The 18,741-nt window shown below is 54.9% G+C and overlaps 1 protein-coding gene across 10 annotated transcripts in view; it reads right to left on the reverse strand.

Moving 5' to 3' along the window:
• The window catches only part of LOC117229909 (FERM, ARHGEF and pleckstrin domain-containing protein 1), a 39,927-nt gene that overhangs the window by 15,952 nt on the left and 5,234 nt on the right, over nt 1–18,741 (reverse strand). For 7 of the 10 annotated variants that reach the window (XM_076519006.1, XM_076519004.1, XM_033486838.2 and 4 more), the window contains exons 9-11: nt 18,594–18,668; nt 16,351–16,493; nt 14,417–14,647 (exon numbers count right to left, since the gene is read on the reverse strand). In XM_076519006.1, the coding sequence (XP_076375121.1) occupies nt 14,417–14,647; nt 16,351–16,493; nt 18,594–18,668 (449 nt within the window). Of the gene's footprint in view, nt 1–5,823; nt 13,848–13,934; nt 14,648–16,350; nt 16,494–18,593; nt 18,669–18,741 lie in introns of those variants that run through there. The other 3 variants (XM_076519009.1, XM_076519008.1, XM_076519010.1) reach the window with 2 other exon arrangements.

Consider the following 18,741-nt stretch of genomic DNA (forward strand, 5'->3'; position numbering starts at 1 on the left):
GGGCGTGGCCTCTAGGGCGTGGCCAACCGGGCGTGGCCGATCGGCTCCCGGGCCCGCGAAGAGCGCGCACGCTCTCCGAGCCTTCGCTCGGAAGAAAATGGAGACTCGAGAAGAGACGAGTCAGGGGAGTGCAGAGTCGAGAGGGGGGTTGTAGTTGTAAACCGGTTGTGAATTCGGGGCGGAGCGAAGCGGCTCCGAGAGCATCCTGTTCCCCACGAACCGTTATCGACGAGACTTGAAGAGCTTGCCGGACACTCGGCCCTACGGAGAACGGAGTCGGTCGACGACCCAACGGGGATGCGCGTGCATGCACGGAGAACGAACCGAGGGACGGCAGGGCGAGACCCTCGCGGGCCCCTCGCGGCCTAAAACGGAACGGGGCGAGGGGCCGGAGGGTCTCGCGATCCGTCCTCGGCTCGTCGACTCGACGAACGAGAATAATCGCGCGGCTACACGTCGGGGAAAACGGGACTCGAACCTCGCCATCGTTTATCGGCGCTCGGCAGTCGCCCAATCATAATTTCCGGTCTTGTCCGTCTCCTGTACAGGGTGTCGCAAAATTATGGTGCTTCCGGAAAATCAGGGATTCCCGACGTTATTTCAAGCAACTTTTTCCTCGGCGAAAATGCAATCCGCCGCTTCGTTTACGAGCTATTAACGAAAAACGCTGGCCAATGAGAGACCGCGCACGACCGACGCCCCGCTCGCGCGACCACCGCCGCTGCGTCTGACGACCGGCGCGACGCGGTATTGGCCGCAGGGTCAGAGCGCCGGACACCCTCGCTCTACGATTGGTCAGGATTTTTCGTTAATAACTCGTAAACGAAGCCGCGGATTGAATTTCCGTAAAGGAAAAAGTTGCTTCGAATGATCTCGGGAATCCATTTCCCGGTAGTACCGTAATTTTAGGACAGCCTGTAGAAATGTTACAGATGCTGCGCGTCGACAGATCGATACTTTCTCGTTCTGTTCCTGTGAGAGTGTTCCTTCGTGATTCTCGCTGAGCCCTACGACGTACGTTAGAACGGTAACCTTGTAATCGATTAGTTACAACGATAATAGGGTAACAATGGCGGACAATGCGGCGGCGGTCGAGCGGCCGCTCGTCTCCAATTAAAAACGTCCACCGTGCGCGAGCTGTATTGTCCGTGCTTAACGATTAGGGACGACGACCGCCACGATTTCGCGACGGTGCTATCTCTTTCTCTCTCGGAGTGTCGCGCGCGCCCCTTTTGTTCGCGCGTGCACGCGTTCTCCCCCGCCCTCTCCTCCCCGTTTCGCGCGTCCTCAGCATCATCGTCGAACGTAATTTTCGCGCCGCGTGCGGGGACCGCGCCTGAACGAAATCGGAATCGGGAACAGCGACGGTATGTACAGTAAACGAGGTTTGAACCAGATCTGGGCACGTTTGAAACAACATTATTTGTAATATACCATTGCAAATAACGTGTCAGTCTATTTTACGATCGTTTGTAAGAATTATTCGAGATAATTGCGATTATTATTATTATTATTATTGTTGGGTGTTACACGGTGATGATCTATAATTGCCAGCTCGGGGCCTGGTTTACGCCGACATTCTCGGTTGACGTTTCTGCAATATAAAAGTACCGATCTCTAGCTACGTTAAATGATTCGCCCGACAATGAGAAAGGTTTTTTCTGAAGAACAACAACATTAGGATGGACCCGGACAAGAATCTCTCGCGGAAGAACTTTTTTTCGAAGAAATAGCTTGCTTAAAAGCAAATCGTTGTAAAAGTTTCTTAAAATAGAATCTCCTTGTCGCGTGTTATTGCGAGGACTACGTATGTATGCACTTCGTTCGTCGTATTCGAAATGAAAGAAAAAAAAGTAGAAAGAAAGGAAAGAAAACTCAGCGAAATACACGATTCGTTATTTGAAATTGCTGTCGCCTCGAATGGATCGATACGGTGTTTCTACTTTGAGATGATACAGCGTTCGAGACAACGGTTCGGAACGAATGATTTCGAACGGTTGTTCTTCTCGTCTTCGTTTCAAACAGAGTTTGCCCAGGCCTGGGTCGTATTATAACGTAGGAACCGCGGAAACGTCGGTTTCGAAACACGGACAAACAAGATCGATGTTACGGCAAAAGTTGAAGAAAAGGACGCGAAACGATCGAAAGATCGGAGCTCCCCCGTGATCGAGACGCGTCGCCGTGATATGAAAAAATAGATCCGCCGGCGTCGTATTGCGTCGCTTCTCGATGAAAGCCTCCGCCGGGCTAAGCGTAAAGGAGGGACGAGTCATGTTCCTGGAAGAATCGCGTTCTCCCTCAACGATCCACGACAGTATTATTGCTTTCGTACAGCCACCGGGAACGAGCGGTTTTTGATTCTGGATCTCGCGCGAGGGGCAAGGAGGGTCCCCACCGGCCCCGGAAATTGCGGCTCGTCCGAGGTCTGGCCGACTTAAAAATATACCGAGATTGGTTAGGGCAAGCGTAGGTATTGCTGCGTCTTTAAAAGGCGAACTTTAACAGTGAAAATGAAACGTTTCACGCCAATGAATTGACAACTCGAAATATGCTTGTTATTCTTTAACTCGAACATATTTACTTTTCTCAAAATATTGGGCAGGAATTTCATTAAAAAGCGTAATGCAATGTAAAGAAACGCATATGTTACCGCGATTATGTCCCTATTACTGCGAGCCAAATACTGCGGTCATTCTAAATACCGCAGTAATGTACGCACATAGTGAAAAGCTATGCGCCGAATACTGCGTTAGAAAATAATATTTGAGGATAGATGACAATAACAGTGTACGTCGATTTTTGATCAAAGTAACGATTGCTTTATCTAAAAATAACGCTAAAACGAATAATTTACTATTAATTATCAAGATATAAATGCCTTTCGAATCAGCGTTCACCAAACGTTTTCATAAGCTTCCGAGTATCAATAAATGAATCAACCCCTTACACGCGAAGCCATTTTAATTGTAAATCGAAAATAATTCTTCTGACTTACACCATTTCCATTTTATACGACAAAGTGCATTTTATGCATGTGAAATTTCATCTTGCGACTCGCGCATCAGTTACACCGTTAACAATTTTCTCAATTTAAACTCTGATAATATTAAAATCATTTTCGAACGTGATACAACATTCGTGCAAATGGTGCGAAAAGTTAAAACTGCGATTGCTGTTACCGGTATGCCATGTGAATTATGAATATTAAACATACAACAAAATTATATTAGATTCATTTCTAGAGCATTACACATTGTACAATATTCGATTTCATTACTTCGATAAAATACCGCAGTATTTGGAACGCCCGCAGCAATACCCGCACTCGCCCTAGACTGCGTGACAAACAAATCATTCGAATCGCCTCGCCCTCTTCCCCCGTCTCTCCCCCTGCCTCCCACCCTATCTCACTCTCTTTCGCGCGCGCGTGCAGTGCCTCGGCGCCGCAATTTTCCCGAGCGGCGGCTCCTATTTTTAACCCGCGTCCTCACGCCCGACGAGCAACGTCAACCGTTTAACCCCGACCCTCTAATGGCTATCTATTTATTCCCCCTTTGCTCTTTTTGTCCGCACCCGCACCTGTATAGCGATCCTTCCGCTCCGGTGCGCTCCTGTGGCGAAAAGCGCTCGTTTGCTGGACGGGACTAGACGCGCCTGCGACTCAACGATCCTCTCCACAGCCGCGCGGCTGCTGCGAGAACGCAGCTTCGCGTTTCGGCCGCGACACGGGCCAGCGAGTTTCCGAGCAACCCCTCTGCTGAAATATTAGGTCAGCCCAGAAGTTCCAATCCGTTCTCGCCCTTCTCGACGTGCTCTGTAACCGCGACTGGTTTTCTGGTACGAAGAACGGACGTTCGCGGAGAACAGCGAGAAATTGTTAATTGTATACACATTAAAATAATAATAATTATTATTATTATATATATATATTATATATATTGTATATAATATATTATATGTATATTACTACCGAATTAAAGTAATAATATATATGATAATAATATAAAATATAATATAATATATCTATTATAAATCTATAATAATAATATGTAATATAAATATATATTTATAATATATAATATAAATATATCTATAATACATAATATAAATATGATATAGATATAAATATATATTTATAATATATAATATAAATATAATATATATAATAATATAAATATATAAATATAATACATATAATAATATATACAATAACAAAAGACGGTAGTAAAGTAATAAAAATTTTCGCTTGAAAGATGCGAGGCGAGAAAGTGCAGTCTTGCTGGATCGATTGCGAACAAAGCTGCAAAGAAGCGGATGTACCAAATAAATCCAGACGAACCCGTGGGCCGACCTAGTGTTTCTCCGATCAGTCGCGGACGTCGTTGATATGTGTCTACTTTCCTACCCCCGAGGACGCGCGAAAAGCGAATTGTCGCGGGGACCTCGTGCACGGTCCCGCTTTCGTTGGAAAAAATAACCGACTCGCTGGTCCGCGAACTGGCCGGCAAAACGGCGAAACCGAAAAACGAAACGATCCGAGTAATCGTGGAACCGAACCGAGCGAAACGCTAGCCGAGTGAGGCCCGAGAGAAGCTCGCCGGGCCCCGGGGGATCGTCGGTCGCAGCAACCGTTTTCGCCGATCCGTTCGATGTTTGCCCGTCGAGATCGTCTCTCGCCGACAGGGGACGAGACGCGACGAGACGTGACGAAACGTAACGCAACGTAAACGTAACGTTAACGAAACGAAGCGAAGCGAGAGCCAAGAGAGGCGGACACGACGGCGTGGGTGTACACGCGAGAATCGTTTTATCCCGTCGACGATATCTACGTTGAGCAACTTGTCCATTCGTTCCTAGAAACGAGAGAGACACGAACCTAAATAACTACGACCGTATTGTATAAGACCGGCCGTCGAAGATACGATTCTCGAACGGAAACGAGGCAATTTAAGACATGCCTCCGAACGGGCCCACTCCCGACGATGCTCTCTCTTACATCCGACCAATTGATTGTCGTTCTCGTAAAACTCGAACAGCGTCGCGCGTTCAACTCGTTTATCCCAATTTCATCTCGCAATATCGTCCACCCGACGATGAAAAGCACCCCCAACCCCACCCCGAGGTAACCCCCGCCCCCGTCACCTATATATTAATTCTCAGTAATCCCGGCACGATTCGCAATCGTTGAATGCCGGCGCGTATTTTATACGGCGTCCTGTGTTTTTTGTCCCGGTCTTCGACCGTTCGTCGCATCCATTACATACTAACTATCGTTAATAGGTGTGGTGTAGCATCGTTCGATTCGTATCATCGGCTCTCGTTTATAAGTTTTTCTTCTTTTTTCTTTTTTACGTTATTTACCACCTCCTACACGCGGTCAACGACGATATCAAAGTAAATCGAGTTTCTAAAACGCGTAACAAACCGTAGATAATTATATACTCTTAACGGGAGATACGTTAGACTAGATTGTTCACCGTTTCACGGGCCCCCCTCCCCGTTACGGGCGACGGGGGGGCCCGGTCCACCGATGCGAGGAGTGTGAAGACTACGCTCAATTCCGAGGATCGGAAGTTGTGTGTATATGTATATGTATACGTGTGCGCGTGTGTGTTATGTGTATTATGTTTCTATGTGTGTGTATGCGCGCGTGTGTCTACTACGCGTGTACGAAATGCCCCACAGAAGAGAAATTTCGCTTGAGCGAACCGCGTTCCGGCCGAGCCCGGCGTCAAGCGGAGTCGAGCGGAGCGCGCGCCGACGCGGGAAACGGAGTGCGAGGAACCGGAAGCGAGTATTATAACCAGGAGAGCCATGTGTCACCATATCGAGGGACCCGGCCATGAAGAAGCTGCCCGGTCGAGCGGTCAACGCTGCTGACGGCGGGCCTCCCGCTCGTCCTGCGTCTCCAGGTACTCGTCCTCCTCCTCCTCGACCTCCTCCTCGTCGTCGTCGACGTCGTGGCTGGCCACGTCGAAGCTCGAGTCGGTGCTCGACACGATCTGGCCGTCCTTGACCTCGAGGTCGACCACCACGCGGTGCCGCCTCTTCAGGTTCTCGCGCCTGCGCCGGCGGACAGTGATCTGGCCGCGGATCGGCGTGTGCACGGGGCTGTCCATGCTCGAGGAGGTGTCGCCCTCGCTCTGGGGGCTCCTGCTCGACGGGAAAGGCATCGTCTTGGTGCGGATCTGCGTTCGGATCGGCATCGGCGGGCTGGAAGTGGTCGACTCGCCGCTCAGGCTCGTGGTCGAGTAATACGGCGTCGACTTCGCCCTGATCGGCACCACCACCGGCCTCTCGGTGGACCTGGTCTCGTGGTACCTGGTCATCTCGGCCGGCTCGGAGAATCCTCTCTCGAACTTGGAGGCCGAGCCGTGATGGACGGTCTTCTCCTTGCGAGACAGCTGCGGCGGCGGCGGCGGCGGCGGGGCCGGCTGGTCCCTGCGCTCCTCCTCGAACGACCACTCGTCGTCCCTCGGGCTCCGCGAGCCTAAGGCCGCGAGGTTCGCGTACTTCTCGTGCATGTCCTCCGAGCTGTCCCCCCTGCCCACCTCCATGCGCACTTGGTCGCCGCTGGAGTACTTCATCGCGGGCACGTTGTCGTAGAGCCGGTCCTCGTCGTCAAGCTCCTCCTCCTCCTCGAGGATAGGCAGAGGAGGCGCGTCCCCGTCGTCGGACAAGACCGCGCGGAAGTCCTCGTCCACCGTCTCGTCGAACTCGTTCCTCAGGGTAATCCTGGGCGGCGAGATGTCGACGTAGGAGCCCCTGGCGCCGCTTCCCGGTGGCTGTTGATCCTCGTCGAAGCGACGGGACGCCAGGCGTCGTTGCTCGTCGAACTGGCTCTCGATGAACCGTCTGGCCTCGTCCAGCTGCTCGTCTCTTGTGATCCGGTCCGAGGCGCGCCGTTCGTCGCACGGCGACACGACGTCCTCGCCGAACAGTAGCCCGGGTACGATGCCGGGTGGTGGGGTGAGGGGCGGCGAATCCGGGGGCGGCGGCGGTGGCAGAGGCGGCGAAGACGGCGCGGTCGGCGGGCTGTCGACCGTTCGGCACTTGGAGTTCGGTCGCATGCTGGTCACGCTCTTGTCCGAGGTGGTGGTGTCGCTCTGGCTCTTCTCGACGATGATCGCCGACGAGTAGTACTGCTGCTGGACCACGGTGGTGCTGCCGGACCAGTCGGAGATCGAGGCGCCCAGCTCCGCCAGGGAATTGTCGTCGGACTTGGTGCCGCCGGAGTACTGGCAATACTGGCGGACGGTGTTGTTCGAGCTGGACCACTCGGACATCGACAGCCCCATGGAAGTGTCCTCGCTGTGGGAGGAGCCGGTGATGTACGAGTTCGACTTCGGCTTCACCACGACCTTCACGGTGCCGTCCACGGTGGTCCCGGAGGTGGAGCTCTGCCCGTCCTCCAGGAACGTCGAGTGCAGGTCGTCGTGGAGGGTGCGGTTCTCGTCGCTGGAGTCGCTGTCGCGGTCGACGCGGCCCGGCGTGTCGGTGCTGTCCGTCACGGTGACCTTGACCGCCTCCTCCGGCTTGATCTCCATGTAGAAGGTCTCCACGTGGCTGACCACCGGCGGCTCGAACACCGGCGAACTCGGCGGGGATGGCCAGTCCTCGGAACTCTGGGTCTGCAGCTTCGACCTGCCAGCGGACTTGGGCGACCTGAGGTCCTCCTCCTGCCCGTTCCCGCCGGGCACGTCGATGGGGATGTCGGGCAGCTCCGACGAGGTGCGACGGTCGTCCGAGACGGACGGCAGTGCGGTTCCCGACGGCGGGTCGGAGGAGAGGGACGGTTGATGGTCGCTGGACATCAGGGACTCGTCGTCCAAGCTCGGCGACCTGGAGCTGGGTTTGAACGAGTCCTCCAGGTCGCTCTTGTCCTGCTCCGACGTGGTCGACCTCTCCGATATCCTCGAGAGCGTGCGGGTCAACGCGAACGTGCCGCAACTGGTCAAGATGTCCGGCCCGATCGGGTAGACGAAGGTGCCCGGGAAGTCCGCCAGGTCCTCCTGGAAGCTGTCCTCGTTCTGTCCGTTGCTGTCCTCGGACTGCGACTGAACGGCGTTGTTCTCGTCCTGCGGCGCCCAGCCCTCTTCTATGCTCGAGCTCCCGGAGCTCTCCAACGGGAATGACTTCCAGGTGGAACTCATTTCCGGCCTCGGACCCTGCACGCTGCCGTTCTCCTCCTCCTGGGACCCGGCGCTGCGGGCTTCTCTCATAGCGGCCAGCTCCCTGCGATCGACGATCGGCTGGATCTGCCCGATCCCCAGAGGCCTAGCGATCGAGCAAGAACTCGACTCTGGATCCTCCCGGTCCGGCGTCCAGGTGTTGGTCTCCTCGCTCCTCGACCGCTCGCTGCTCAGCCTCAACTTCTTGTCGATCGACAACCGATCGATCGTCGGCTGCTGATGCTCCACCGGCTCGTCCTCCGGCAGCTCCTCCGCGGGAACCTCCTCGTCCTCTCCTCGTCTCGCCTCGAGATACTCGGGCGTCAACTCCACCTCGACCAGAGTCTTCTCGTCCATCCTATCGACGCCGTAGTCCGGCGAGCTGGGCTCGCTGTCCATGCCTCTGGTGCGCATCTGCGTGTCCAGAGCGTCCAGAGTGTCCTCGCTGGTGTCGCCCGAGTCCAATGGACGGTTGTCGTCGCCCTCCTGATCCTCCAACTCTCGATAATCGTCGTCCTGCTCCTCGCTGCGGCCGCCCTCGTCGTCCGAGCACTCCTCGATGGAGATCTGAATCGGGGATTTCACCATGTCCTGGCCGTCGTCCAGGTCCAACGGTCTGCCAGTGTATTCGCGCGTCTCTCCATCGTCCCTCGCCGCGCTCACCGTCACCGTCACGTCCGGCAGTTCTTCTCTTTCCGGCCTAGCCTCCTCGCGAACGGTCTCCGGGACGTGTTCCTCGACCGGTTCCGCTTCTTTCTCGACTGCGACGGTCGCGACAACGACGCAGACAGCCTCGGCCGAGGTCTCCTCCAAGGTCTTCGCGTCGTCGTCGAGGTTCTGCGGCTGCGCGACGGCATCCGGCGCGGCCTCCAGCTCGGCACCAGACTCGACGGAGCTCTGATCGATGAACCTGGTCCCGTCGTCCACTTTCACGGTCTCCAGCCTGATCGCCGGCGCTTCTTCGTCCTCCTTATCCTGTTCCACCGCGTGCGCCACGTCCCTCTCGTACGGGATCAGGTCGACCGTCGCGACGATCTCGTTGCACTCGGTGAGCGGCGACTCCAAGTACTGAGCGGACGTCTCCGTGACGGACAAAGAGTCCGTGAAAATCTCCGGGATGGTGGTGTGATCGGTGCTGTCGGATCTGTGGTTCGGCGACGCCTCCACCTGAAGCGAAGCCGGCTTCGAACTGACCACGAGAACCGCCTCCGTCGGCCGCGCCTTGATCTCCTGGGTCTCCGGCTGCTCCTCCTTGTCCTCCTCCACGGTGTCGTCCTTGCTGGAGAACGCGTTCGCCGGCGGTAGACGGTGCACGGCGATCACCGCGGCGTCCAAGGACTTCGCCCTCCTCTGGGAAGTCGGCGACTGGGTCGCACCTTGCCTCTGCAGCGCGCCGATCCCGCTACCCTCCGAGAGACCCAAGCGAGCGCGTGCAAAGAGAACAGGAGTTTGACCCGGTCTCCGCAGAACCACCGGCGACTGAGTTAGATCCTGAGAAACGGCGCTTTTCTTCACCTCTTTCACTTCCTTTAGCTCCTTCACTTCTTTTACCTCCTTGCTCGGCTCCACGGATTTCCCGGCGTCCACATGTTGTTGTTGTAGTTGTTGTTGCGGCTGATCTTCGGGCTCCTGCTTCGGCTCGGGTTCGCGAGCAATCGCTCGCACAGTCTCCGAGGGTGACACCTGCCGCTCTTCAGAGTCGGCCTTGGGCCGTGGAAGCTTCGGCAGCTCCCTCGAAGACGGCGATTTCACGTCCGCGGACTTCGAGGCGGCCTTCGCGGCGACTGTTCTCTTCGGGGATATCTTTTCCGTCGAGTCCTTCTTCTCGGTGCTCCCCAGTGACTTCGAGATCCCCAGCGACTTCGGCCGAGCCTTCTCCATCTTCGCGACCACCTTGATAAGATCGTCGTCCACCGAAGCCGACTTGGCTCGGCCGCTCTTCGGCACCTCGTCCTTCTCTTCTTTGGAGGCCGAGTGCGCCTTCTCCGTCAACCTGGTGACGGACTTCGACCTGGCCTTCTGCACGATACTGACCTCGGGCACCGTCGGGTGGTCCGTCGAGTCGATGATGATGATCTCCTGCGGCATCTCGCCCAGCTTCAGCTTCGACTTGTCGATCTTGGAGGTGCTGGCGGTCGGCGCGCGCGACTCCTTCGACGCGGACTTCTTCAGCGGCGGTTTGTCGCCCTCCAACGACTTCGACTGCTTCTTGAAGTCCTTCTTCGGCTCCGACTTGACACGCCTGGCCCGCTTCGGCGACACGTCCGGCACGAAGTGCTTGTTCTCAACCTCCGGCGAAAGCAGCGTGTCGATCGGCGCCTTCTCCTCGGCAAGCGACAAAGACTTGGAGCGCAAAGGCTCGCCGTGAGGTCTCGAGGCGAACGGGACGAACTCTGGCACCTTCAGGCTGTCCAGCTCCAGCGCCGGTTTCACGGGAACCTCGTCCAACGGTAGATCAGCGACTGGGTCGACGAAATCGTCGAAACCGGTGTCGATGATCTTCGGTCGAGCGGTCCTCGTCCTCTTCGACTCGATCTTCTCCAGAATACGCTTGGTCTTCTCCGGGATGCTGAGCTTCTCGAGACTCTTCGGCTTCTCAGGTACCTTCGGCTTCTCGGAGATGATCGGCGGCGTGGTCGGAACCGGCGGAGGAACCGGTTTCTCCTGCGGGACCTTGGTGTCCTCTGGACGCTTGGTCGAAGAGTCCTCGACGACCGGCGCTGGAACAGCTTCGAAGGGCGCCACCTCGTTGTCGATCACCGGTGGCAACGGGATCTCCGGCAGAGGGATCTTCTCGATGCTGTCCTGCTTCTCGAGACTGAGGTCCGGCGTCTTCAAGCTGTCCTTCTCGATCTCAGACTTAGCCTTACGCTCCAGCTTCATCTTCATCTCGAGGCCGACCACGTCCGCCAGGTTCAGCGGCTTCGACCTCGAGTCCAGAGATCTCTGGCCGGCCAGGGTGGTCTTGGCGCCGTCCGGCGACCGCTTCTTCTGGATCACGGACACGATCGTCTTGTCCGGATCGGTGGGCGACACCTTGGGCGAGCGCTTCTTGATCGCCGAGACGATGGTCACGTTCGGCTCGATCGGCGACAGTTTCGACGGCGAGGGTCGCTTGTCGAGGCTGGACGACTTGCAGACCCGGTCCTCGATCACGATCTCGGTCCGCCCTCTGTCGAACGAGGCCGACCTCGGCGACTGTTTATCCGGCGAGGGCGCCTTCGACCCTGCTTTCGACGGACTCCTCGAGGTCGGCGACAAACTGCAGACCATGGTCTTCGCGTCTGTCGGCGACAGCTTCGACGTCGGGCTGAGAATGCTCTTCGGCTTGTCGGACGGGCTGATGAGGATCGACTTCGGCCTGGTGGGCGTGGTGACCTTCGGTTTCTCCGGCAACGTCTTGGCGGCCGACTTCTCCACCGGGGAGAGCTTCGACAGGTCGAAGCAGGTGATGTCCGCGATCATCTTGAGCGGCAGCTTGGGCAGGTCCTTGGTCACCGTGGGCTTCTTCGAGGTCTTGCCGCTGTCGGACTCGGACTTCTCGTCGGAGGCGGTGCCGTTCATCACGTGCCGCTTGTGCAGCGTGTACGGTATCTCCTGGTTGGCCTTCTGCATCGCCGCGCTGTCCGAGAACGGGTCCTCGTCGCCCGAGTCGGCCGGGGTCAGGTCGATCGACTTCTGATGCATCAGGATATGCCGCTTGCTGTTCGAGCCCAGTCTCTGCCTCGCCGGGTTCGGGTCGCTTTTGGTACGCTCGACGGGCGTGTGGCCGGGGATCGTGTCGTCGAATCCCAGAACCACGCCGCCGACGATCTTCGGCTCGTACTCGGAGAACACGGCCTTCGGCTTCAGGTTCTCCATCTCCATCGGCACACCGATCACCGTGTCCGTCCTGGACTCCAGCGACAGCCTCGCCTGCCGCTCCCTCTCCCGCTTCTCGTCGTCCTTCCTCGCTTTCTCGAGGCTCCTCCAGTCGTCCCTCTCCCTCGGCTTCTCCTCCGACTTGCCCCTCTCGAACCTGGTCCCGGCCGACTTGCTCTTTCTCGCCTCTTTGTGCTCGATCTTCTCGACGCTGCCACGCCGCCACTCGTACACCTCGTGCTCGAGACACTCGAGGCTTCTGCCAGACCTCGCGCTCTCCGCGTGTCTGCCTCTCTCCCACTGCTCGATCCTGTCCGCGTGTCTGCGCTCCCGCGACTCCAGCTTCTCGAGGCTCTTCCGGTCCCTCGGAGGTCGGTCGTGGCTTCCGTACGGCTCGAACCGCTCCATCGTCACCGGAACGAAGTCGAAGCTCGGCCTCTCCTGCGAGTCGAGCCTCTCGACGCTCCGGCCGCGCTGCTCCCTGCCGTAGGACCTTTCTGCGGGGCTGCTCCTGTGCCCGGGCTCGAATCGCTCCCACGTGTGCCTCTGGTTGTAGTCCACCGTGTTGCTCCTGCCGATCAGAGCCCGCTTCTCCCTCGAATCCAACCGGTCCGTGCTCCTCTCGCGGCGGTCCGCGTGCCGATGATTGCTCCGCTCCTTCGGGCTTCTGTTCAAGTACTCCGAGCTGCCACGCAGACCCTGCGAGTCCAGCCGCTCGTAGCTCTTGCGGCGCATCTCGTTAGGCTCGTGCCGCGAGCTCTTCTCCTTCGAGTCCAGCCGCTCGTAGCTCCTCTCTCGCGAGTCCAGCCTCTCGATGCTTCTGCGAAGCTCCCGAGGATCGATCCGATCCGCGCCGCGATCCGATCGGCGACAATGATGGTCTTTGCGAGCCTCCCGCGAGTCCAGTCGCTCGATCGACCGTCTCTCCCGCGCGTCCCCCGTTCCAAGCTTCTCCCCCCTTTTCCCGTAATCCCTGGAGTACTCCCTCTCCACCCGTTTCCGGTCCTCCCGGTCCCTGCGATCCTTCTCCTGCAACCTGGACAAAGTAGCGTCCAGCCTAGCCTCGATCGAGGACTCCCTAAACTTCCTGTCGCGACTACTCCTCAGCTCCCTACCTAGGCTACCGGTGTCCACGTGGACGCAAGACGCCGCGTGATCCTCTAAGCTCGCGATACTACGGGCCCGCACCGTTCTCGGCCGGCGGTCCGACGCGTTCGCTCTACCGCTCGTTTCGACCGGGCTGACTTCGTCGTCGTCGATCCGCGATTTCGGCCGCATGATACCCTCGTCCCTTAATATCTCCGAGTCGACGTGAGTGATACGCTGGTACTTCGGCCTGAGGTTCTTTAGCTCGTTGAGCACGGACATCTTTTGCTTTTGTATCTGCGAGACGATCGGGTCTTTCCGCGCGGAATCTTGGTGCGGCAACGGCAACAGCTTCGCGAGAAGCGCTTGTTGCTGTTGCTGCGGCGTCGGTTGGGCAGGCTGCGGTTGCAGCTGAACGACCGTTTGTTGTTGTTGTTGTTGGTCGACGGAATTCGCGTGACGCATCTCGAACTTCCGTTCGATCTGTGTGCTGGATCGCTGGATCCGCGACTCGACGGCGATCAATTCGGTGTCGAGTTTCGCGACCGCCGGTGTGTACCGATCGATGGACTTGGTTCGAGTCTGGTTCTTCAGGTCGGCGAGCACGGATTTGAAGTGTTGCTTGTCCGAGGACCTGACCGACCGGTGCTTGACGAAGGAATCGGTCTCGGTGTCCATTTGGAACATCTCGCGCTCGATCCCCTCGTCGCTCCGATCGGAGATCGGCTCTGGCTCGATCTCGATCTCGTCGGTCCCGTCCCGGCCCGGACGAGCATTCTCGTTCTCCTCCTCCTCCTCCTCCTCCTCGTCCTCGTCGTCCCGAGGGCTGGAGTAGGACTCGGGGTACTCAAACTCGTGCTCGCGTTCCAGAAGCTCGTACGAATCGTGGGACAGATCGTCGTGTGACAAATCTCCCGCGGGGCCGGACTCCTCGTGGCCGGATTCGGTGGACAGCGACGAGGTACCCGGATAGGAACTGCTGTAGACGCGGTCCGGTACCGAGTCGTGGTCCAGCGAAGGCAGTTTCGAGCTGGCGGCGCTGTACGACCGATTGCTCTCGTCGTACCTAGTCACCGGATTGTCCAGCTCGCCCTGCGACGGCAACCGGAACGGTTCTAGCAACGGGACCGAGTCGTCCGCGGACGGTTTCTCGTCCTCCCTCGTACGCGCTCTACCTGAATCCTCGAAACTGGACGCGTACAGCTCGCGGCAGCTCGCCGATCGCTGCCAGGGATGTCGGGGCTGGGGTCGCGGCGGTGGGAATTCAGGGGGACTGCTGTTAGAGGGGCTGATACGACCTGCTGATGAGATCCGCTGTTGGCTGGTAACAAGCATCGTTTGCTGACGAGGCGCTGGTGCCTGGCTGGGTGTGGCCGGCGAATGGACGTCGATGGACGTAAGCGTCCGAAACGATGTAGCTGTGTCGTCGCGACGGTGAATCGTCCCTCCCATCGAGACACTCGTCACAGTCGTCGGAGAATCCAGTGTCATCGAGCCGCATGACAGAGACAGAGCTGGGGTTTCCAGGGCTGAAAACCGATACCAATTATCATCTCGATCTCGTCGCCGTTCCCTTCGGCTTTCACTCTCCTCCTATTCTTTCTCGTTTCGTTCTCTCTCGCTAGCTCTCTCTCTCTCTCTTTCTCTATTTCTCCCTTCGTTCTCGACTGACCGAGGTGTAGTCCGAGAAAGTACAGGCCGTCCAATTAAAATGTTCGATTGAATTGAAACGAGTAATTCCTGAGATCATTTGAACACACTACGCTCCGCAGTCTGGATAACGATTTATTAACGAAAAACACGGATCAATCGAAGGTCGAACTCGCCAGCGCACCAAAATTCATAGGTCATAATTGCTCGCCGATTGTTCGGTGTTTTTCGTCAGTAACCCGTCGACGAAACCGCGGAGGACATTTTAGTGAAATAAAAAGTGTCTCCAGAATGAGCTCGGACAGTTTTGGAACACCCTGTTTACCTAGGATCACAGCCTACAACAATTGGACGGTGGCTCGTCTCTTCATTTGAGGCAACATGGCAAAAACTTCGTGGATTCGAAAAGAAGAGAGAAGAAGGGGAAGAGAAACGGTGTCCGAGCAACCCTCCACCAGCGACGACGTCTGGGTACAAAAACTGTCTTAACCCTTTCGGTGCCAAATCCAAACCGCGCTTTACACGCAAAGAATGCCGCAATTGAACGTTTGCGTCACTTGGCATTTTTCGCTTAAGTACCGAAAGCCGATATATCGGCCCGTTGGCACTGAAAGAGTTAAAGCGACAAATTCGTCGGAGAACAATGCTACCGACAACGGCATTGCCGCCCACGACGAAGTCTTTAAAAAGCAGCCGCCTTCGGAGGGTCAATCGATCGTTTCGAACAAGCGTTTTCTAAGTTCGTGTTACGCTCTAAGCTACTCACTACGCTTACAATATGTATATATATATAATACTGCTGCTTTGTGTACGATACGTGGGAAAGAAAGAAAATATAAAACGCTAAAGAGCAAGAGAGAGAGAGAGAGAGAGAGGGGGGGGGAGACAAAAAGATAGCGAGGAGAGAACGGGATTGTCAGAACATTGGAGACGCGGGATAAACGAGAGAGAGAGAGAGAGAGAGAGAGAGAGAGAGAGAGAGAGAGAGAGAGAGAGAGAGAGAGAGAGTGATAGTAACCAATAGACAGAAACCGATGGCTAGAGTACACTGTAGGCAATCTTTTAGTGTATGTGTGTAAGTCGAAAATCGGTGAAATATTTGCAATTTGAAAACGAAAAGCATTCATTTTTTAACTTTTAATCTCAAAACAGGAAAGATGCTCTCAAAGAAGATAAAACTGGAGACTGCAAATTGGTCAAACATTTCGTAAACTATACAAATTGAGAAGAACAGGTATGGGCGGAGACTGTCCCCCGGGGCAACGAAGCCACGCCCACTCGAGACCAGTCTAGAGTACTCTCAGAGCAAAGTGGGTGTGGCCTACGCCTGGTTTTGTTGCAAAACCGCTTTGACCCGACAGTGTACTCTCCTCGAGGGGAGAAAGAGAGAGAGACAGAAAGAGAGACAGAGAAAGAGAGAGAGAAAGAGAGAGAGAGAGAGAGAGAGGCGGAGGAAACAACTCGGATGTGAACAAAAAAAAGAAAGCGTTTCTTCGTAGTTTCCTCTTTTGTTTTCCGTCTTTTTCTTAGTATTGTTCTTATTGTCTCTCGTGGAGATTGGTGTCGGTCATGGTGTACATACCAGGATCGCCGAGGGGCAGGAGGGGGTGGGCAGAGATGCTGGAGCTGCCCATAAGGGAGCTGCTTGGAGTGGCCCCACGATAGCCTCCCCCCTCCAAGCCCTGCAATGCCCTACCACCGCTAGTCTGCCGGAACGAATTGGACCTGCGAGCAAGAGAGAGTCAAGTTCAGCATCAGACTTAGGCTACCAAATTGCCAAGCCTGTCCAGAACACTAACTTATACGTGATTCTCTGTATTTTGTTTTCATTTTCTTTATATATTTCCTGTTCCCTTTTTTTTCCCTTTTCTTATGTCATTTTTGTTTCGTGTCTGTTGTTCCTTATCTAATCATCGTCTCCGCCGATCTAGCACCATCCCCCCCGCGTGCGCGCGCTCGCTCAAGATGGTAGCGTGGATCGATCATCGTGGCAACGCCGTTATATCGTTTCAAGGGTTCGCTCTCTCGGAACCCCTTGCCCTGCGAGATTCTCTTTCAAAGCTGCCTCTCATCGCTAACGATTCCACCGACGATAAAAGAAAAGCACACGCGAACGCGAATTCTCCTCCCGGTTTTGCGAACCGAATTGTCGCCGTTGGAGAATACTTCCGAGATGGAACTTCTACCTTCGTATACGCGGTTCGAGCTTCCGGTTTGAAATTTCGAGTCGACAGAAGGGCGAGGGGTTCGGGTATCTCGCTATCGCTCGACGTGTTCGCGGCATGTCCCCCATGTGTCTTCGAATCTCCGCGAAGTGTCCGCGGTACAAGAACAGCGAAAAAGAAGGAGGAAAAGTGTCGATGCTACTCCGCGGATCGATCCCCGCCCTCAAAACGATAAAAATGTAGATCGTATGCGGCTCACGGATAATCAAACGTCGTCTTTCGCACAACGGACACGGTTCCTTTGAGATAACGCACCGTTAGCCGCGGCTTCATCAACGCGTTCCGCTTCGAGAGCAGGTTTTTCGCGCGCGCGCGCGCGCGATTGTCGCAGCGGGTCGAATAGCATTTGTACGTTCGATATTCTCGCAATCGCTCTACCGGGAAACGCATAAGATAGATTCAGGTTCGAATTAGATTTTTCAGGAAAATAAAAGAAGAAGGATACCTTGCACCGATCTTCGTTTAAACAATAAAAAAAAAAGAAACAATTAAAACGGGTGTATAAAAGACTAACGCTCTAGCTACCAGAGGCGCATCGATAGACTTTTCAGGAATAGAATAACTATGGCTATCTATCTTTAAGAGATTTTGTACCTGAGCGTACAAATACTTTCTCGCGCGAGTCCGTCAACTGTATTATGTACAAGGACGAGATCGTCGTGAGGAAAGAGTAATCGTTCTAGTCGCTATCGTGGAGAACAGTCTACCGCTATATATGTATATATCATATATTTTATACATGCGTATACATATATGTATACGTATGTGCATACGCGAGTATTCAATATATATGTATATACTATAATATATTTATATATCGTTTGTTGGTGAGAGAAAAAAACGAACAGAAAAGAAACAAAATACAGCTGCCGGGTACAGTGAAACATGATAGTTCGCAGTGTGCGTATGTCGATATGTATGTATGCGTATCGTTAGAGGGTAGGTATGTACGCGTGTTGATGCGTGTGTACGTGTGTGGCTGTGTGATTATAACAATGACGAGAATTAGTGATCACGCTATCGAGAAAGAGGGTAACACATTGATCATTCGGGTTATCGTGCCTGATGGTGAGCCTGACTCCCCGCCACCCCTGTCCGAGCAGGCAACACTGACAAACGGTCAAGTACAAGAAGAACTAGTACGTACAGAGAGACAAAGAGAGAAACAGAGAGAGAGAGAGAGAGAGAGTGAGAGAGAGAGAAAGAGAGAGAGAGATGAAGAGAATGAGAGAGGGAGAGAGACAGAGTGAAAGTGAAAAAATAAAGACACGCTTGACACTACGGAAATACGTTGGAGCAACGACGAAATAAAAAATACCAATGTCCCGGCTAAAGCAAGACCGTGCCACCTCCCGTCTTAACCACGTAAAGAGGATTCTCGGTGTGCTGCGCTCGTTGAACCAGAGAAAAAGATGCTACGTGTACACGTATCCGAACGAGATATGAACACCAGCATTATAAAAGGGGGGGAGGGGACAGTACATTAACGGTACGCATGCACTAACGCTCTACGCATTACTATGGTATGATATGCCCAAGAGGCTCGTTCGGTCCTCGTGTCGACACGCTGCATATCCCATCGTGCGCCGCTGCTACTCACCTCTGAAACGTTTGCCTCTTCACGTAATTGTCGCGCACGAACTCGACGATCTGCTTCTGGGTTTTGCCGCTATACCTGGTGATCAAAATGAAAATCGTCCATTCAATCCGTACAACTCGACTACCATGATCCAACGCTAGAAGCACCG

This window comes from Megalopta genalis, chromosome 2 (assembly GCF_051020955.1).
Source record: "Megalopta genalis isolate 19385.01 chromosome 2, iyMegGena1_principal, whole genome shotgun sequence".
Classification (NCBI taxonomy): domain Eukaryota; kingdom Metazoa; phylum Arthropoda; class Insecta; order Hymenoptera; family Halictidae; genus Megalopta; species Megalopta genalis.